Source organism: Phalacrocorax carbo, chromosome 17 (genome assembly GCF_963921805.1).
Source record: "Phalacrocorax carbo chromosome 17, bPhaCar2.1, whole genome shotgun sequence".
NCBI classification, from domain to species: Eukaryota; Metazoa; Chordata; class Aves; order Suliformes; family Phalacrocoracidae; genus Phalacrocorax; species Phalacrocorax carbo.
In genome coordinates, this window is record NC_087529.1 from 1783213 (window position 1) to 1805560 (window position 22348).

Genomic DNA, 22348 nt, shown 5'->3' on the forward strand with positions numbered 1-22348 from the left:
AGCCATCTTTACATAGGTGCCCACCTGGTGCAGCACTAGGTGCATGGCATAAGAGGAGGATGTGAGCTCTTCTTTTGTAGTTTTCCTGTATGGTTACAGTGAATGAGGACTGGGAAAAAACATGGTAGAAAACAAACTACTAGAAGATTAAATTTGTTCCTCTTAATCCAAAGAACTCCATCAGATGCGTCTCATATATCCAAAGATCAAAGATTGGGAACTTGAGAGGAGATATAGCTAACAAAAATGGGTACGGAATGATGAAGTTATTTATGTATCTCAGATACATTTAATCATGCAGAACAGAACAAAAAGGCTGAAGGGATTGGTACTATTAAAAAGGTCAAAGTGAAAATATAAGTCTGTAGTAACCATCAGCCTAAGTAATGATAGCAAAAACACCCTTTTATTTTATACAGTCCCACTGCAAGCAAAGGGGGTGCACTTGTATGTCAATCTCTCAATAAAGCAATGTCACTAAATTTGCACAACCACAAAGGAATATATTTTCATTATCTTATGAGCCTATAGAAAACAAAGTAATGGCTCATTTTTATAAAAACTGCGTGGTAAATCTGTATAACTCTGTACCGCACCTTCCTTGTAAATGCGCCTAGAGAGCACTTCTGTGAGAGCTAAAACAAAATTCCAGCTGCATTAGGAATTCTGCAGGATGGGTTATTGTCCAGCTGCACATCTAACGCCATCTAGTCACTGTACGTAACAAGATGGTTTCTTCTACAGTTCAAGTTTTAGAAAATATTTATTGTAATTTGATTTTGTCATAACAGGATTTCTATTTGACGTGAATTTGGTAATGGTTTCACTACTCCAAGATCAATCTAATATCAAATTTTCTCCTTCGGACGCTCTGGAAAGGGACCGACAAGACCTCATGAAGACACAGGGGGATTCAGTATCCCCCGTTCAGCAAAATGTGAGTAAGATGACCCAGTTTGGTTTCTCTTTCTCCAGCGGCATGAGTTCAGATACAATATTCAGCAACCGCTGTACTAAGTCTCAGCATACTTACATGTAACAAACACAGGAAGTTTTATTCTTGAAGAGTAGAACCCTGAGTTATTCTTCTGAGCTGAACTTCAGCCCCATGCCAAATCTCCTATTTGATTGCTTAAAAATCTTATTCCTTTAAAAACAAAAACAGGCAACCCAGCTAGCTACTAACCCCGCAAAAATGCAACAGTTAAAGTAATTCTCATCCTGCTTCTAAAATAAATAAATAAAGAAGCAGACAGACCAAGAGACACCAGCGCCTTTCTGCCTACTCCCTGCCAGTAGAGGATACTTTCAAGCAGTACAGAACTCCTTGGGACTTTTTTGGAATAAAATTATCTCTCTCCTGTTGCCTGTATATTCACCACATTTACTTTTCATAGCAAAAGTACAGCTGAGAACAGCGGTTTTCATCAAACAACAGCAAAGTAACCATTGTTATACCTTTATTATGAAAATTTCAGGTGGAGAATTGACAGTACTGCCATTCATACAGCCTAATATAACTAAATATGGGGGGGTTAAAATGCTTACTTAACAAAAGATATCATAAACACATATATTGGGACAATAGAGGAGAGCGAGGAAGTTACAAACTGAGCAACTTCCTGTGAAAAGCCAAAAGCCTCCTGAGGTCAGATTTGCTTTCTGCTGGAACCCCTGACAGACAAAACGTTAACAGCTTTGACACACAGACCCACGTGCCATGTTCCACGCTGCAGAAAGCACTGGCTTTTACGGCAAGTTCCCTTTGGAACTTCTTGAAATCTGATTCTCCCACGAAGGCATATATTCCTTTATCTGTTCCCCTCAAATACTGTACGAGCAACTTGGGTTTAGACGGGGAAAGAGGAAAGGTACCACCTGATAACCTGGTCTGACTTTTTGTGTAACAGAACATTACATTTGCCCCTTCACTGAACACAATAACCTGCTCTTGACTTAAGCATGTCTTCTCCAAAGGCATCCAAGTCGTTACTCATCCCTGATGTCAGGAAAAACACGCATATTTTCCGAGCTGAATGTGTTCAGCTTCAGGATCCAGACACTGGTCCTCGTTAAGCCTTTCTCTTCTAGATTAAAGAGCACTTTAGTAGCTGTCATTTTCTTTTTGCTAAAGTGCAAAAGGGAAGGGAGGAGATGAGACAGGAAGAAGGTTAACATGTCTGCCTAGAGCCTACCTGTCTCACAGGGGGAGTGTGGCTATGTTAATGAAAGGAAGTGATGTAACTAACAACGTATCTGGCAGCTTGTAACACCATAAGAGAATGAGATCAAGATTATTTGACTAAACTTGCATGTGACAAGACTTGCACTTATCATATTCCTGACATTTAATCTTTCATCACTTGATCATACATCATCTTTCCCCTGAAATCGTCAGACCTACTAGTCAATAGTTACCTAAGATGCCCTGTTTTTCCAAGATAGTTGCACAAATTAAGATTACTTCAGTCTTCTCAATGCTTTTATTAATTTACTTTTGAGGAGTTTTTGATACCAAGTAACCAGAAAACCCTCTAGATCTTTTAGAGCTTCCCTGCACGAAGGTGGCTAGGACTAGTAATTTTATACTTCTCTTCCATAATATATTTTAATGTATGTTTTTGTCAATAATAAAAATAATATTTGCTCATACTAATCCTAAATAAATGCCCATAATTCATTGCAGGATAATCCCAGTTATAACTGCCAACCATATGAGTCAGACAGCAGGACAGAAAGGAAGAGTTCAGAGTCTTCTCACAGCCCCAGCCCTGCTTCTCCAGCCCAGGATCAAATTCATGGGAGATACCCTACAAGCCAAGGAATTCACTGTGGCAAGAACAAATTTAAAGCGTCTTTCAGTACTGAAAAATTCAGACGGTACAGTTATGAGGAAAGCACAGTAGGAAATTATGACAGGTTTCTCAAGAGCAGCAGAAACCCCTTTCACCCTTACAAGAGGCAGATCAGCGAAGATGTCTTCCAGGAGGCACATCAAGCTCTCCCACCAGAAGGTTCACCCTTCAAAAATGCCAGAAGCATCGACAGCTTTGAGGGTTTACCAGGATCTACAGGCCCTGACGAGTCAGAGTCATTTCCTACACACATTCCCAACATCTCCACAGAACAACCGTGGTGTACCAGTCTCCAATACAGCAACACCAGTCAAGATCACAGTTCACAAGTCATGGTCAGTATTTTTTCTTTTTTCCATTTTCAATGGCAAAAATATACTTTCGGAATTATTTTCTTATTTCTTAATGTGACTACGTGGACGTTTAGTCTCTTGTCAAGTTGCAGGCTAGAGCTCATGACAGACATCCATACTTATTTGTCAGTTTTGCTATTTTATGGCCTTTCCCTACTGAAAAAACAGTCCTCAGAAAGGTGCACAAGGACAAATGATTTTCCACTAGACACGATACCTTCATCCTAAATATCCAAATTCTTCCCGACAACAGGTTTTATATCAGTAGTTGTCACCAACTAGTATTTTCAAGGCACAAGAGTTCACAAAACAGTATTTTTTCAAGCATCAGGACATATGTATCAGATTTGTTACAACCACCCTGGCTGACCTGCCTTTTCTGGACACAGATAGAAGAAAAACTCTAAGACATCAGTGCTACTTAAAATTAAATATAAGATCTGTTTATGGTATGTGCAGTGTAGAGTTACCTGGGCTAATTCACATACTGGACAGAGGCGACTGCCTGTTTAGGGCATCATAGAGATCCCTGAAAAACAAGGTAAATTACCCGCCAGTATCTCCACCAGGCATCTCTGCTGTGATCCGAAGTGTGAAGCATATCTTCATAATCTAGTACAGACAAACAGTGTCTGCATCTGCCAGGAGAGGGCCCTAACCACTGGTTCTAAATTGCTGTGAGGCAAAGAATTCAAGGGTTACCAAAAGAAAGAGGGGTTTAAAAAAATATATCTTAATTGGATTAAGACAATTTACCAGGGAATGGAGGGATGTTGTCAGGGTACTTGGGGATTGAAGCCATTCAGGTTAAGGTTCAGGTTAAGGAGGAAATTGATCTAAATCTCTTATTTCCTGGATAAATACTCATCTAGGTCAGACGAGTTTAATGCAAAACCTATAAGCAGTTGATGAAAAAAATTCCCACTCTCTTCCCAAATCCCTGGGCTGCGAGATGCGGAGCACGTAAAGCTAGCACTGCAGGAGCCCTTCACCACGTACATATGAGCACTCCGAAGGCTGGCTGCTTGTTAATGTCTCCCCTGGCTCAGTCAGCACGCAACTCCAAAGCTCCTAAACAGCTTACACGCTGCTGGCAGGTTGATGTTTCTGAAAAACTTTGGCTTATGGTCACCAAAATAGCATGGACATTTATTAATACTGGGCATGGCATTCGCTTGGTGCCAGGATATCGAACCAAGTCTTATGTACCCCTACACTAATCTATACCTTAAATGATGGTCATTATGGCCTTGTTTTAAAACAGAAGGATAAGTGCTGCTAGTTCCCTGAGATAGTAAGATGTCTACAACATCAGCTCTCAGAAGAGAATTCCTGGCCGTCAGTGTCTTAACACTTAACGGGGGAAGGAACCCGAGCCAGTCACCAGACGCATGGACAAGGACGCTCCTTAAGACACATCATTCCCCGCACTGTTTATTACCAGCTCTCTCTAGCTCTCTGCCTGGCGTGCAGTGTGTTTGAATTGCTCTTCTGAAGCAGAGGGTGTTACCACCCGCACCGCACGGTGTGCTCCGCGTTCTAACCGAGACAGAAACACACAACATCCAGGAGCCTGAGCCCTTAACAGAATCAAGGCCTGTGTGGAAGCCAGACAGGCAGCCGGGCAGACCTGTCAGAAATTCAGATCTAATAGACTTCTCTTCTGCAGCTGTGGCAATAAACGTAATAAACCACATTCTTACTGTATTTCCTATACCTTGATCCAATTTAGTAGTCAGCCTAGCTCGAGTCTCCCCTGCCACCTCTTTCCTGTGCATTATAGACCTCACCCTCTACCTAATGACAAAACTCCAGCGTCAGCTTGAGGTACTGACAGTCTGCAAGATAAAATCAGAGTATGAAGGAGAGAGGCAGGCACATGTGCACATGCAGGAACCCAGGCTGGAGCATGCAGTTGGGTGCAGAGGGAAAAAAGATAAACAGAAACTGACATTTTGTGAATTGCTCTTTGTATGGAATTTGGACTGGGATTTCCTTTTTCAAGCTGTAATTACATAAACGCAGGAAACAATGTTTCTTCTTGCACCACTAGAATACAAAACAAATTCTATGTAACACTGTGACAGAATCAAGTCCAAATAAATAGTAAGTATAATGAAAGACAAATGAGAATGGTAACTAACAGAATTATTCTATTTTAAATTGAGATGTTTTCTTTAATAACTCTTGCCTTAAATATTTTCTAGCAGGATTCCGACATCAAGCTTCGGACATCGCCGCTGGAAGGGCAGCCTGGTCTGTATTGCTATCAGCCTCAAGTGCAGCAGATGTACTGCCCCTCACATCCCTTCCATCAGGTCAGTGCGATATGCAGACCAAAATCCCCTGTATTTCTAGCACTAGGCTGGTATAGTAGTTATGGTAATAATACAGAAAGGCAGACAAAACAATACCTGCTAAAGTTGTGTTTGCGGGGCCATGTTTGCACACATACATTTTGTTTACGACAATGAGATCTCAAAAGCACCACATCTAAATGCATTTTTAAATGGTCATCCAGGATAAAAAAAAAGAAAAACCAACACCTTGTAAAAACAGAATTTTGCTACTGCTTATTTATATTTTCACCATTATGTTCAAGAAAATTGGCTTTGAAACAAAATACATTATGAACATAACCCTTGGCATTTCAGGAACCCATGGAATTAACTGTGCTTTAACTTCAAAATAAAAAATTAAATAGATGTGACCGTATACTTAAAATTCAGGTCAAACAGAAAAATACTTTTAAAGCAGAATTTTGACAGTAAGGTGATGCTCGCTTTCCTTGTGCTTGACGGCACCCACATCTCTTTCACAATCTTTTGACTGTTACATCATCCCCTGAAAGATTATTCAGCTGAAGCATAATTGACAATAATGCTGATGATGCATGAGAACACACAATACTAAGGTTGTTCTTCCATAATGCAACTATAATATTAATACTAAAAATGCACAGGAGTAACTGACACCTGGTTTTTCTTGAGTGTATTCAGATGTCATTTGAATACACGTCAGTTCGTATTTTCAAAGCAGCATGGACACAGCACCTTTGGAAAATCATACATACGTACCTTAATCTGACATGTGATCCTAGTACATATGTATAGAGGTGAGCAAGGGTGGCCTACTGAGCTTTGAGAACTTGGCATGGAGGGAGGGTGTGTTTCACAGAAAGTAATTTTCCTGACTCTGAAATGTCTTTAAATGATTTCATTATGCATTGAAATTTTCCTCTTTTGTGCTGTTATCTGCAATGCACAAAATTTTCAGTAAGAAAGACGTTTGAGGAGATAAAACTATGCTTGAAACACCCAATTTAAAACAAAAACAAACAAAAGAAACCCACCAAACTTATTTAAGGTGAAATTAAGGCAACGAGGACTTTTCAGATATATAGGCAGAAATCCATATAGAAAAATAGCACAACTACCAAAACTCCCAACCATTAGAACTGACTTAAACTTACAGGGAATTAATATGTATAAAATATTTGAACATAAAAGCTCACACCTGAGTTACGACTCCTTTGATCCCAGTGACTGCTGACTCTTATTGTGGAATCAACTGTACCATCTCATTCAACTTGCTCAAGAAGTACAAAAAATGTGACTAACAGAGCAGTGATTTAAAACTGTGCAGAGAAAACAAAACACAGGCTACCGTGTGATATTTCATTGGGATTGTGAATTCACACGGTGTTACTAGCCTGAGTCATTGAAATAGTAATCGCACCATTCATCATCAGGATTTAGTCAGGGAAAAGAAAGGTTATTTTTGGCATGATTTTCTTTAAGAGGAGATTTAAGTAACTTCTGAATGACCATAAAGAACAAGAATAAACATACGCTGGAATTTCACGATCATTGATAAAATTAAATCATCCATCACAGATGGCTTTTTAGGAATTTAATTTGTTAGAGTTTTGTAAGACGTTACCAAAGAAGAATGAAAATATTTCATACCTCAGTAGTGGATCTGCATATTTTTAAGTGTGTGTTTCTTATGCTTATAAATCCCCCACCTGTCTACTGAAACTTAAAGGAAGATGTCTCATGACTACAGCATACCACCCCTCGGATATAGAGAGGAATAAAACAGGACTGACTCTATCAACCCCCTGAAGAGCTTCAGGGGCTTCTACAGCCCTGCTGAACTGCTTGTGTCCGGGACAGGCTGGTGTGGCAGGGCAGCTCAATCAGCCCCACCAAGTACCAATGCTTGCAGGAAGTACCCTTCTAAAATCAGGTCCCTGTTACCTTTCCCTTCCCATGCCCGCAGCTGTGGCCGGCCCCCGACCACTATGTGGGCTTTGTGTTCCAATCACCTCAGGAACTCAGGGGCACAGAGGTTCTTCTCCAGCTGGGCGCTGCCCAAGGACAGACCAATTTGTTTTGGGCATCCAGCTACCACTGGAGCTCAGACAGTTTCAATACAAAGGGCTGCTTGTGTCCACTGTCCTCAGTGAGTAGCCTTGTAAAGCCTGAGAAGCGTACAGGGAAATACATGTGAGAAGTAAACAGGTGTGAAAAGGCATTGATAACATAAAGAAGTGGTTCTACTGAGTCAGAAAACATGGCTAGAGAATAATCTCACTCCTGGCTTGTTCTTCTGCCTGCCACTCTGGCATTCCACTAGCCAGAATTTACTGTATCTTTCTTTCCCCTGCAATGTGGCAGAAAGGTAACTATCTTCTAAGTTCTTATCAACACCATCGTAATTGATTTACTTGCTTTTTTCTTGTTAGCCTGAAATTCAATAGAAGTTATAAAAGGTAATAATAAAACTAAAATAGAATAAAAAGAAATGAGATATTACACTACCACCCTGACATACAAATCAATTGCTTTTATTATTGTTATTTTAGAAGAAAAGGGTCCCAGATAAAGGATTAACTTGCCACAAAAGCTCTGCTGCAAATATAAACCAGTTCCCCACTGGGGCTGCAGTGCAGACATTGTGGATGTGCCACAGCACCAGTATAAATGTCAGGTTTGCGCATGTGGCTTCAGCAGAAACTCCAGTTAGCTTGTTAATTCATTCCAATATTTCTTGATTTCTTCACTCATTCTGAAGCAGGCACCCTTCCCCTGCCAATGCTGATTCGATACCAGCATGATCTCTATACATTGGCATTAACCACATTCAAAAAAACTACAAAATTAAAGCTGAAACACACCTTCTGGGAGCTGCTGGGCAAGACATGACAAGCACTAAGAGGGAAGTCCTCCATCCACCTGCAGGCTGGCATGGTGACAGATCTCCTGCATGCAGCACGTTTCTGTTAGACTTTTCAATATTTGTGCTTCTTAATGTTACTATAGTAAAAGTATGGCAACATGCTCTACTAATCAGAGGAAGAAAAGAAAACCAAAAGGTATATGCAGCCAAAGCCGTAACAGGTAGAATTGCTGTCCATGTGCCATAATCAGATACTGGGAAATGAAAGAACACGTGATACAAGGCTGAGAAGAAGTGGAATAACATCTTTTGCATGAAGCAGCTCCAGTATTAATACTTTACATTTCAAATTTGCATGGAGCAGAGCAATTTAAATTGCTAGGAAGTTACACTCAAGAGAACGGGCCCTTTAGCCTGAAGTGAAGGATGTTCAAACTACACCTCACTTTTCATTAAAGGGATGAGAGAGATCAACTCCTTCGTTAATTTTGTCCAAATGATAAAATGGCCTCACCTTCCCCTTTGCTGGACACATCACACATGATGACTCATAGGAAAAATTACTTCTTACTGACCTGAAAGAAACAGCAGACACCTACTGAAGTCACTTACCCACCCACCATAAAACAGGGCCACCTTTCATGCCAGTTGTGCGACTGTAAAACCAGCTCAAGCCTGTCATACCAGACCATTCCCCAGCCTCTGCTTCCTCAAAAAGGAGTAATGAAACCAATAAAACAGAAATAATCCTTAAAACGCCCCGTTCTTGCCTTTGGTGGCAACATCACAACCAGTCCCATCTTAGTATCCCTTCCTTTCAAAGAGCCACTGAAACCAATAAAATCAAAATTATTGTATGAATTGCCCAGTTTTCTGCTCTGGTGAAAAGCCTGCACACAACGCAACAAAGCAGGCAGCACAGAACCGCACACGGAAATTCGCTCACAGCTGCTCTGGAGACTGCAGTTCTGTTGGTATTTAGTGTAACAAGGCAGGACATGATTATTTATGTACGTCTCATTTCTCTCACCCTGCTTACTGTAGCAAACAAATCCGTGTATTCAGTGTGTTTTTCCACATTCCATTTCAGGCAGTTCAATGTTAGAAAGATAAAAGCAAACAGGCAAAAACTCAAGCAACAACAATAAAATTACTGAGAAATTAAAATAAATCATTCAGAATCCAGAATACATAAATCACCTATGAATGTTTTGTAAGCACATGATAACCTCTCACAGGCATTTTAAGGGAACAAAGACGAAAAGCAACAGAAGCCCTTGGTCCAAAACCAGGAATGACAGTAAGAAATAAAGGAGACGTATAAACTAACTACACCAAGGAAATTTTCCCAACAAATCTCAAAAGCAACATTACAATCTTTCAGAGGAGTATAAAAACCTCATGACACAGGACTTGTAGAGGTAAGCAGTCCAGCACTAGAACAGGGCTTGGCAACCTTTGAGCACTAGGGAAGGCATGCAGGTAGATTTTTTTAATAGCAGATGACACGACTCCTAATTTTGGCCATGCCCGAGCCCTGGCATCTGGAAAGATTCATCTGTAAGAGGCAGAAATTCCTCTCACACTGAGCTCCAAGTTCAGTGGGAGCCTTTGCCTCACAGAGAGCCAACTGATGGTATCTTACCTCAGCAGGGCAGCGTGTCTTTGTTCTCGAAAGTTGCTTGCCAGCAGGTTTAAACTGCAATTTGGGAAAGAAAAATATGCGACCAGCTGCTCTGTTCAAAAATTAAGAGCAAACCTACAGCAACTCTGATGCAATCGAGGCTATCTCTATGTATTATCACCTCTCCTTCACCTATTTTTCTGCATTGGCATATTTCTATCGCAGTGATCGCCTGATAGGCCAGCTATTTCTTTAGTGTGTCTTGAGAGCTGGACAGGCTTAGGGATCCCTTGAAGAGCTAGCTTAGCATTTCAGTCTCAGGTAGCATTCTGCTGCTAGTCCCTAGGGGTGGTGTGAGGGCAGCATAAATGCTATCTGACTTTAGGTGTCCTGGCTATTCTTTCTAGCTTTCTGATATAGAAATTGGTAAGGGGGGGGCGGGGGGGAAGCAGCTACTTGAGGTGGTGGATACGAGCACTTAATGCCCCGGCCTCTTGGAGAACCCTGTTTCTTGCCATGACTATGGAGAGTAGCCTCAGCTTCAGCACGAGTCAGGCAATATGAAATCCACCTCTGAGAAATGGCTCACGTGCCACTCTCCTGACCCCTGGAACGACATTATAACTTACTCTACAACAATACATTCACTTTATATATATTCTGATGCCATCCACTGAAGATTTTGTTGTTGTTTGGGTTTTTTGCTGCCTTGGCTGGTAACAGCAAATTGAGCGGATGCTCTGGGACGCTAGTCTCTTAGGAGCACATTTTATACAGTTTCAATTTTTGCCCTGTTGCATCCCTCCCCACCCAGCACACAAACCAAACAAGGCTCAGTCTAAACTTCCCTATTTCTTCCTATATTTTTAGTGAGTTTACTTAGTAGGCTTATTTTTTCTATGATGCACATTGTTTGAAGTACTTTATTATGGGGTGTTTTGTATTTATATAAAAAAAAATTACACCATTAATTTACTTGTCTACATAGTGCAATGTTCAGGGGAGGCTGAGCAGGCCCAGATACTTCAACTACAGAAGAGATGGCTGAAGGGAGATGTGCTTTAGGTCTATAAAATTATTAATTATCTGGAAAAAATTAATAGGCTATAGTGACTCCCATTTTTTCACAAGAACACAGTAGCAGAGCAGGCAATAATACAAGAAAGCACTTTTTTACATACTTCCATTCAGAACAGCCAACAAGACAGTGAGTTCCTCCTCACACGCACCCTGTTTCTTCTGCTTCTTAAGCATTAATAGTCATATTAATGCTTTCCAATACCACGCTAGAAAGACTTTGGTTCTGACTTGGCATAACAGCTATTAAATGTAGGCAGAGGACAATATCCTCAGACTAAATAGTTTAATACTGTTATTACAAAAGAAATATTTTTGAGAGCTTGTTGCTCAGCCAAGTAACATCTCTCTCATTGTTTCATCAGTATCCCTCGGGAGGCAGCTATCCTGTGACTTACATTACTTCTTCGCACTACCCTTACCAAAGAATTGCTCCTCAAAGCAGTCAAGAATCCCAGCAGCCTCTATTTCCCAAACCCATCTACTCCTACAGGTAATAAAATATTTTTTAAATCCTTATGTTACAGGAAATACACTGTTTACCCATGGCCCATTTCCAGCCTAATTTGCAATAACATGCTTACTCTTATTTGTCTTGTTCCCAGTATGCTCTGTCCTGTTTGTATGAATCACGAGATGTTCCAGACTCTGGGGCCAAGGCAGAGGGAAATGAAATGCTGTAAAGCATGTGAACAGTCTTGATCACCCCCACAAAAGCTAGACGTTTCTCTAATACAAAATCTCAGGTGTTGCAAATTTCATCAGCACAAGACTAACCACACTCAGCTGTCTCTTCTAAGACCTCTGTTAAAACTAATTTTTTTTCTCCAGTTACTAAGGCAAGGAAATGCCTAGAAAACATAGCAGATATGCCACTCACCACACAGGTTTAGCCCCCAAACAGCAGTCTAACAAAGTAGATCAGACAGTTAAATTTTAATTATACCTTCTGTCACTGTCACTTTGATATTCTCCATGTGGCCTTTATCAGTTTAGGCATTCAAACACAACCTCAAATAAATACAACACACTAGACAGATTTGAAGGCTGGGGTCTTGATTCCACTTTCTATTACTTTATTTTAAACCCAGGTTGGACCTCCTATACGAGCTTTGGCAATCACCTCTAGACGTTAAGCAGTGTCAGGAGATTGCTTATAAACAACTGAGTGGAAACTTTAAGCATCGTTGGTGTATGACAGGGAGAGCCAGAGTAATTACACACAGCATGAAAAGCAGCCGTCTTTGCTTCTGAGGAGTCAAGCAGAACAGGCTAAAACACTTTTCTTTCTCTCCCTAAAGCATCCTGATCTTCATGGCACTCAAAAACAGCAAGACAGGGAGCTTGCCAGTCAGTGAGATTTACAATTTCATGACGGAACACTTCCCTTACTTTAAGGTGAGTTCCACAGGGAGGGGGGGGAATCTCTCTAAGCTTACCTGGCAGCAGAGGGGGAAAGGGAGGGGATTCAATCTGTGCAAAGGGATGATTTCTTAGTAGATTAATATCAAATCAGTCACATGCTATATACCTTCATGGTCACAAACTACCCAGCATTTTAGGCCTAGGCAGAAATTTGAATGTGATACATCATAATATTTAACACAAAAAGATATTAAGAACTGTTCCAACTCCGTGCAGGTAAGAGTGGCCATTCCTCACCAATAACTCATAAAAAGGATAAATATTTTTAAAAAGACATCCATTCCTTCCTCTCGGATCTCAAATACAGGCAGAACTGGTCTTGTGGCTTCCTCTGCCATCAGTAGCACCTCCAGACTCGTGGGGAAGCAGAGGTTCAAGGTTATCTTGCTCTGTTGAGCTGTGATATCCGTCTTAGGCAACTTCATCACTTGCATGCACTGTACAGAGGAAAGTGTAATATGGGATAAATGGTACTAAGCTCATAATTACACAGTAACGTTGGTGAAGGTAAGGGTGTAGGGCTTGCAGCAGATACTATTGAAACTTAAATCCATGCTATAAGTGAATGGTTTCTTGCACTTGGAATGCAAGTGGAAAGAGATTAGTCAGCACATGATCCAGGAGCAGGAGGATTACAGTTAATATTTTAAAAAGAGCCATAATAGAATTGTCAGCTGCTGCTCAACACAGAGCTTTATCATCACTGATTCTTCAAAAACATCTCACTAAAAGTCCAGACCAGGTGACCTGCAACTGTTAGCAAGGCCCAAAAATGAAAATAAAGCAACGTGAGCCAGTCCTGTTTCCTGCTGCAAGTACACATGCAGCAATTAAACCAAATTTGAAGCAGCTACAGAAAGGCAATTCAAACATTTGTATGAAGAAAAGAACACTAAGAGTGTCACTCTCAGTCACTACAAAGAAATGTTCTGATACAATTTCATTATGGTTTTGGACACTGAGGATAAATAATGCCCGCAAAAATAAAAAAAAATTAAACATGTCGGTAATCAGAGAAAAAGAATACACGTCATTGTGAAGGAAGCACTGTTAGGATCCATCACTCTTCTGTATTCCCAGATTCCCTCCCAGAGGAATCACTATTTGTTACAAGCATGATAAGGGAGAAAATAATAAAGAAACCTCCACCATAACTCAGAAGTATCGCATCACAACATGACTGGTCAGAAGCCACTGAAACAAATGTGAAACACTAACTCTGTTAAGTCCCAGGGACACAACTGATTTTTAGGCTAAGCACACACTCACTTAAGTAACGACGGCAATCTAAACAGGGAAAGGAAGAAGGGTAGAACGGCACGGACAAGAACATAGTAGCTGTAAATTTTTTTTTCATTTTCAAACCAATAATAAATTTCAAGATCTGTGTTTTGTCCCTAACAGAATATTAACTCTATTTTCCATGCACTTACCAACTAGTTGCAAGAAATATTAATAATCCAAAGGAAATAGTTTGAGGATTGTGAAAAATGTCCGGGGCCACATCTTGAAACTGACACTTTGCAGAACCACGTTCTCAGCATAATGCACAAGTCATGGGATCCACAGCAAAGTAACACACTCTCATCTGACTACTGGCTTCTAGAAAAACAGCGTGAGTTTCAAGCAGAGAGGTGGGAATATTAGAAGTTTTACAGGCATGTCCACATTTGTCCATCAGACCAATCTCAAATTAATTCTCCTGTGTCGTACAACACAATCGATTAGCTGCTGCTGCCAACACATGCAGAGTTCCTCAGACACAGGACCGTGGCTCTGCCAGGCGTCACCTTCCCACTCGTGGAGTTTGTTACTCTGATGCAGCAGAAACCCGAGGGAGATGTACACCCTTCCCTCAGCCACACACTGCGATGTTTCAGTGCACAGGTAGGCATGTGCTCATGCCTGCCCGCCTGCGTACGCATAGATGTGGGTACACACATGCTCATCTCTGCAGCAGGGATGTCTACCACAGCTGTAAATTAGCTGGTTTACACCTAATCTAAACTTCTCCCTTCTTATCAGAACTTGCCTGTTCCACAGGGAGTGTGTTTTGGTGGTGGGTTGCGTTTTGGTTTGGGTCGTCCCCCCTGTCCCACCCCGATCCTCATGTCTTTTTCTTAATTTAAAAATCATTGAGAATGAGGCTACTGCTGTCGTATGCATGACAGGAAAAGAACGGCGCAGGGGGTACTGCTGGAACATTCACTATTTTGTCATGGCTTTATTTCTGCATTTTACTTACAAATACAGGCGAATGATTGAATAGTTCCATCCCAAACATCCCTAAAATAAGCAGGGGAGATTAAGCAAGCAAATATTGTGTTTACAGGCACTATGCCCCGTCTACCTCTGGTCTTTACAGCAGCCCACAGAATAACCAATATATGGCAAAAGCTAATATCCTCTATCCTCCCTTTTTTTGGAGGGTCTTCAGCAAGATAAAGTAATATAAAAACCAGCACAGAACATCCTGTTGTTGCTACCAGAACTCACTAAATAGCAGGGCACAACAGGGGGAGGGGAAGCAATTTAAGCTGGAGAGAAACAGAGTACAAGTGAACACAGAATCTTGCTGGGAGACATTAGATGATACAAGCCTAGTCAAATTAACTTGTATTCGCTGCCACAGCAAATTTAGTTTCTATGATGCAACAATCTCATTTCTAGTTGAAACAGAGCAATCCAACTCCTACGTCCTAAAAAAAACCATCTACGCAGCTAAAGTTGAATTACTCTTTGATGTACCTCTCCCTTCTCTTGAGACCTAGATTTAAAGAGAAAGGGTTTTGCAAGATCACTGAACTCTTTAAACTTCAAGAGGCGGTCAGGATCAATGGCTCTGTACAATAATATTTTTTGCTTGTCATCCTTTTTTTTTCTTTGTAGTGATTAGTGAGTCTAACAGAAAGCTTTAATCTTGTTAATTGGAGTTATTGCCAGTGGTCCAAGAGGTTAGAAAGGTCTGTGGTCTGACGGAACTTAGAGCAGCAAGTATTCTCTTGCAGCGCCAAATTCCACGCAGCTTCATCCACCCCATGCCGAATTCAGCAATGGCAGAAGGGAGCTATAGCAAGGAGATTCCACTTCTACAAGAGCAACTTCAGTAGCCAAAGCTCAGCTCGCTAACAGACACTCAGATGTTAACTTAAAACACTGGTGACAGAGCTGTAACACACCACCGGAGCATTCCTTCGGGGCCTGCCTGGGTGAACGGCTCTTTTGCGCTGCTCAGCAATACCAAGTTTAATGCAAGAACCTGTTCAACTCCCAGCAGCAGTCTCCAGAATAAATCCGTGTACTTCTTGCTCTTACTTTTCTAAAACTATCCCATAGTTCACACCCCCACACATTCTGAAAACCTCTGTGAAACACATGCCACTCCCGCCTTCCCTGGTGCTGAGCAGAAACACTAATTATCCCGTCTAGATACAGAGGTACATGCAGCCTCACCTGCAGGGCGAGACACAGGAACAGCCTTTCAGGTCAGCTTACTCAGTAAAGTCCACATCTCACCCGGGAGAGGCAGTTTTATGGACTTTTGGAACTGCCGGAAAGCAACTTGAATATGATCTGCAAGGGAGAAAATCTGATTTATTCTCTTTAGCATCACCCTATGGCAGAAAGGGCTTTAAAGGGGGTTTTGTTGGTTTTTTTCTCAAATAGAAACCCCTGTTGTCTCACCTGTGGAACTGGCTGAGAGAGTAGTGAAATGCTGACATCAGGTGGGCCACAAGGGTAGAAACTGTGCTGCCATGAAGGGAAAGTGTTTCTTTTTTTAGTAAATAACACATATTTAACTTCCACCATTGATTAATTTTTTTAATGAGGAGAGAAAGTACTAAATTTGACCCTCAAATTCCTCAGCAAGGCTTCTAACACCTTAACCCTCAAGACAGCCTTTCACAAGCTGGGAGAGAACAGATTTTACATTCCTGGTAAAAGCAGAATTTCTGTCAAAGTACATTCAGAAATTCATGGTGTATCATGTGAGAGCAAAAATGGACACAATCCGTTTATAAAAGATGGTCTTGGAGGAAATCTGTTACACTAGGCAATAATTAGAAAATCTATCAAAAAGCTGGCTTTCTAGGAGAGAAGGATCCCCACCAATAAAGCACGAGAATGGAAACGAAACTTAATGCACAGAAAAGGGAAATTTTAGGTTTTAACCTCTTTAAAAAGACTAGGGAAAATCCTATTTACTTCTTGTGCTCTCTCTTCAGTAATTCTCTGTGGTTGATATAAACAATTATGATGAAAAATATTTTGCACCGATGAATATGAATTGATAGTGGCACATAGACAACTTCACCCGTCAGAGAGTTGTTTAATTTCTTTCAATTCTTATGACACACAGAAGGGGATTTTTTTGGAAACAAGGAAAGAAAAAGCATCCAAAATTGATTTAAAAAAAAAAAAAGAAAAAAGGCCTCACATACACTAGTATGGAAGATCATTCTTTGTAATCTGGTGAGGTCTCAAGTCTCTCTCTTGAGATTTCTCATCTCTGCAAATGCAGACCTTTTGGAAAGAATGTCATTTGACTGACACAGGTAAAGCCACAATTATTTTTTTTTTAAGTGGTCTTCCAGTGACGGGGGAAGCCTGCCTGGACCAGCAGTTGCACCTCGGACAATGAAGTTGGGTTTCTCAGGCTTTTTCCTACCATTATGGAGCGAGTCATTTCTCCTGCTCCCTTTTGGGTTTTTTAAGAAGATAGTTCTACTCAGATACACACAAACAGCACTGTACAGTACCCACCAAAAGAAAGGCGAGGAAGTGACACACCAGGAATTTACAATAGGAATCTTCTGATACGAACGCGCACACTAGTTGACAAAGCCTTCATGTGACGGGCAGCGTCTTCTGGCTGCGTGACTAAGTAAGCAGAAATGAGTGAAATCAAATAAACACCAGAAAAACTTACACGCAATAAAAGGATACAGTGCCATTTCTTCAAGACCAGTATTTCAGACTAGCTAACAGGCATTTCCCATCAGAATCTGAGCGTGACCATTCACTGGGTATATCTCTCTTCACCCCTTACAGCAATATTAATTTTCAAAGTTCTTTTACAAGCAATTGGGAAAATAAAAAGACCGCAAAAATTTAATTGCATGAACAGAGGGTTTGCGCTAGGTTTTCTTTCCTTTCCATTCTTGCAGTTGAATGCAAAACTGTCCTCAGGGAAAAGAGGGAATTTTGTTTCCCTCATTGATCCAAAACAGCCTAAATAGAGAAATCATTTTAAGGAAGCTTATATGTATTGTTCAGTTCAAAGAACCTTCCAGCTTCCGATACTAAGTTAAAAATAAATGCAAGGCAAAGAGATGCCGTGATCAGATGTGGAAACCTGTATCTCATCTGTAGGGCTTGTGATTAAACCATTTGGTTATCTACTTGGCTAGCATACAAAGTTACACCTACGGTAGCAGCCAAAATCCCTTTGAAGTCTGCCCAGACACTTCATTTGAGTCCAGGTAGCACGTAGACCTTCAGTTAAGTGTTTGAAAATTTTCTAGGTGTTCCAAAATAGAATAAGATTTTGGTTCACAGTTCTAGAATATAATTCTTTACACACTTAATTCTTGTAATTTGCAAATTCACTCTTAAGAGTTCAGCAGCCCCTCTGACAAGGCCAGCCTTCTTGCTTAGAAGATCAGTTACTATTTTATCTGATTCCTCTCTTCCCACACAACACGACTGTAACATTTTTGTGGCTTCCTTCTATTGTACAAGTCTCATATGGTAGAAAGTATAACCTATAAGCAGCTTTTCTTATAATCTCACCAGTCAAAATAGAGAAATATATTTATTTGGTTTTTTTTTCTTGAAGTTCCATTCTTAGATTGGATTTGTTTTTCCAGACAGCTCCAGATGGCTGGAAGAATTCTGTACGCCACAACTTATCTTTGAACAAATGCTTTGAGAAAGTTGAAAACAAGTCAGGCAATTCTTCTCGGAAAGGCTGTTTGTGGGCTCTGAATCCAGCCAAAATCGATAAGATGCAGGAGGAGCTTCAGAAATGGAAGAGGAAAGACCCAGTTGCTGTAAGGAAGAGTATGGCAAAGCCAGGTCAGTAATGTCAGTAACAGCGCTTCCCTGAACTTGTCTTTGCAATAGGCAGCAAGCTGTATAGAGGAATTCATACCTGAGTTAGGAAAGCATTTAAGAATTTTTCCTGGTTATAAAGCGACTGGTAAAACAATAGAAAAAATAAAAAGCAGAATTAATTAAAGTAGAATTGGGTTTATGTGAATGCTTCCAAATAGGCACAAAGAAGCTTCACCAATAAAACTTTCTCCCGGACATCTCACTAAACTTTAAGCTAAGAACAACACTGAAATAAGTACTATAGAATAAAATTTGAAATCAGCTGATAAGTATCCAACCTTTAACCGCAAAAATGCAATTTATTACATACTCACTTGGCAATGAACATTTAGAAAAACATTTCAGGCTTCAGAGTTCTTATCTTACATGGGTCAGCCCTTTTGTTCACCATCCCACTCCCCCATCTCCTGAGGAACACTAAAATTCTAGCTGCAAGCTACGAAGATTACAGCTCTGTTCAGAGTAAGTCGGTCATGGGCTTTTTTCTTGTTTTGCAGAAGAACTTGACACACTGATAGGCGACAAAAGTGAAAAGCTGAGATCTTCAATCATGTCCTGCAGTCCGCCCGGCGTTGCAAGTGCATCCCATTCCAGACAGATGGCAGCCCAGTCCCACTCCATATGCGAGCCCGCTCTTTCCTCCGGTATCCCACAGCCATTACACAGCATCCACGCATCAGGAGCTCTACATGTCAAGAACCCATTACCAAATTTGCTCGGGGGGCAGCAAACTGCATGCTATACATCACCGCAGGGCTTTCCTCAAATCTCAAGTACGTTAATGCAGCAGTCACCCGACCCTCAGACCCTGTTTCCTTCTGGGGAGGCCCAGAGCGAGCTCCGAAGGCAGCCCAGCATCACCCAGGATTCTCCGCTGCCGGCCCAGACCCCCCCCAGCTGTGGGGGGAAGATGCTGACGGAGCACTCCACAGCCCGGACAGTGCAGGACACGCTCCTGCAGGAAGGAGATCTCAGCAATGATATCGATGCTCTGAATCCATCCCTGACTGATTTTGATCTCCAAGGTACGTATCTAAGGCGGCTTTATTCTGCAGAGTCAGGCCTATTACACCACATCCCGGCCTCTGTAAGACGCATTTATGTCCTCCTTTTTTAACTCCTGTCCTTGCCACTGGTACAAGGGCCAGCTTATGCTATTTCGCACAACACGGAATTTTGCGTTGTGTCTTTAAAAAGTTTCCCAAGAAATCTACAGATTTACACCCAGGGTTTAAAAAAACCCTGCTTACTCTTGGCTATGACTGCTGGTATTAAATACTGCAATACATTATTTAGAACGTGTTTTTTAAATTCAGACACATTTTCCACTGAAAACTACTCAAGCACAACTATTTAGTGCATATCAAGAACTGTCATGTGAGGAGCCAAAGAGAAATAATTTTGATTCAATTAACATGTTAACATTTTTCGTTATCAATATTTATTCAAACACCTTCCACACCTTTGCTCAAAAGAATGCCATTTACTCCTTCACAAGTTTCACAGGCGTTCATATGACCTATGCCCTGAACAGTTATGTTTTCTGCAGTATGTTCTTAAATATTTAGTCATGTCATACAGACAGTAAAGTTCCTGATATTAAATAATTTAATCATCTTGAATGGATGGGATGTGGAACTCGAAGAACATGGTTTTCCATGCAAAAATAAGAAAAAACCCCACCAAGTTTACATGTGTGCATATATATCTATATTTATGTATGTATATGTATAAAATAAAACCGTGGGTTCCAAATGGTAAAGCTTTTGCTGTACCAAAAACCACGCAAGAACTGCCTTCCTGCACAGCCAGAAGTGGTACGCAAAGCAACCTGAAAGACGGAGCAAAAAACCACAGACGTCATAACCTACGTGACTCAGCAATGGCACTGCCTTGCCACTGCACTGTCACAACAGTCTGCAATCCTGCCACGCCCAGACTGCTTTACCAAGATGAACAACGCAGTTTTCTGCATCCTCAGCTTCCTCCTCTTTCAGGCAGCCGGATCTCACATTCCATTCGTTTCTCTGAACCTCTTTCCACTTTACTCAGTTAATCTGGAGCACGCTCACTTGTACTGAGAGTATTCCGTATGCTTCACCAATATGGTACAATTCCAATTTCCCTCTAATCTTGCCCTTTACCTTAAATTACTTAATCCTATCTGAGCTTTTTACTTTCTTTCTTTCTAAACTTACCTAATCTCAAATTAAGAGGTCCTAGTACTTAAGACAAGGCCTGCACTCTTGGTAAAAAATCATTATACACACAAACACTTAAAAACATTTTTAAAAACCCCCAATCAAACCCCATATTCTAGCAAAAGGGCAAAGTATTTTCCCATCTGATAGCCTGCAGAGAGTAGGTATCACTTTGGAGCAACAGCCTCCCTGCCACTGCCCCCCAAGAAGAAATCTTCAACAAAGAATGTGAAAAATCCAGCCCTCCTGCAGTAAATTATTTAATGCTTTCACTGCGATACACTCGCTCAAGGGAAAGACAGGAAACTTTTCGGTACACGTGAGAAAAAAAAGTAACATTACAGATCTTTTGATTTGTCAGGTCAATCACATATCCAGTAATTTAGTTTGCAATTCAGAGAACACTACGCTACCCCATAAGAACACAAGGCCAGCTGCAAAGCAATATTATTTGCAGATTTGTCCCCTAAAGTGTCATTAGACTTTCCGTACCTTATAAAGATAACAGAGGCAATTTCCTCTTTCAAAATAAGGGGTTTTTTTCAAATAGAAGTTATTCGTCATAAGGATACATTTGTAACAGAATCTTGCCAATTATCAAGTGAAACTTATTGCTTAATTAACTGCTTAAACTAATGCTGCTTTCTCCCCGATTTAAATTCATTATGGAGACAGACAAACTCTATCTACACAGTCTTTTCCTTTCTCGGTCCCAGGTGATCAAGAGTACCTACACACACAGCATGCACAACTATATGATTACCCAATTCTCCTGTAAAACAATGTTTCAAAAAGCATATATAAAGAAAGCCGAATCAATTAATTTCATTTTGTTACAGGAAATCTTTGGGAGGAGCTGAAAGATGACAGCCTAGCTGTGGATCCCCTAGTTCTCATTTCATCATCCCCAACGCCTTCCCAGTGTTTCCCTTCTCACTGCCAGATGGAGAACAGCAGCAGCAACGCCAGCATGCAGAACGGAACCCCGCACAGCAACCTACCCGACCTACAGCTCACTACTCTCTATTCTGCCTTCATGGAACTGGACACAGTGTCTCCTGCCTACCTAAGTAATCCTGGATCCAAACCCATTGCACTAATGTGAACCACGTGCCACCATAATCATTATTTTGTCTAACTACAGTCCTGGCTATCACACGCACTTACCCACCTGATTTGTGTCAGCTCAGATGCATCCATCGGAATAAGAACAACCGTTTTCCAGAACTCACCCGCAGGATGTGTAGCTTTACCATGATAATTTTTTACAGGCATACTAAAAACAAATTTAAAAAAAAAACTATTTAAAGATAATATTGTTAACGGCTGAACTGGTCAACACCATTTTATCAAGCCACTCGTCTTCTGCATCTTCCAGAAACAAATGACTATAAGAGGAAACCAAATGATTTAATGACCTTTTTTTTTTTTTTTTCTTCTTTTTTAAATGAAAGCTGCTTGCAAACAAACACAGAAGTCAAAGCAAACAATAATCTAACTTATTTCCTGGAG

At 40.8% G+C, this 22348-nt stretch overlaps 1 protein-coding gene and 1 long non-coding RNA gene across 2 annotated transcripts; one reads left to right on the forward strand and one right to left on the reverse strand.

Annotated features, from left to right (window-relative positions):
* The first annotated feature begins 817 nt into the window (after positions 1–817).
* On the forward strand, positions 818–21941 carry FOXN1 (forkhead box N1). The gene is made up of 8 exons (XM_009514764.2): positions 818–937; positions 2687–3190; positions 5416–5526; positions 11459–11586; positions 12395–12491; positions 18389–18596; positions 19133–19660; positions 21676–21941. The coding sequence occupies exons 1-8, from the start codon at positions 818–820 to the stop codon at positions 21939–21941; spliced, it is 1962 nt and encodes a 653-aa protein (XP_009513059.2).
* LOC135316063 (uncharacterized) lies at positions 15976–19305 on the reverse strand. The gene is made up of 4 exons (XR_010375509.1): positions 18673–19305; positions 17283–18569; positions 16203–16263; positions 15976–16091 (listed from the first exon to the last, which is right to left on the reverse strand). It is a non-coding gene; the product is annotated as an uncharacterized LOC135316063 (long non-coding RNA).
* Positions 21942–22348: the final 407 nt, after the last annotated feature.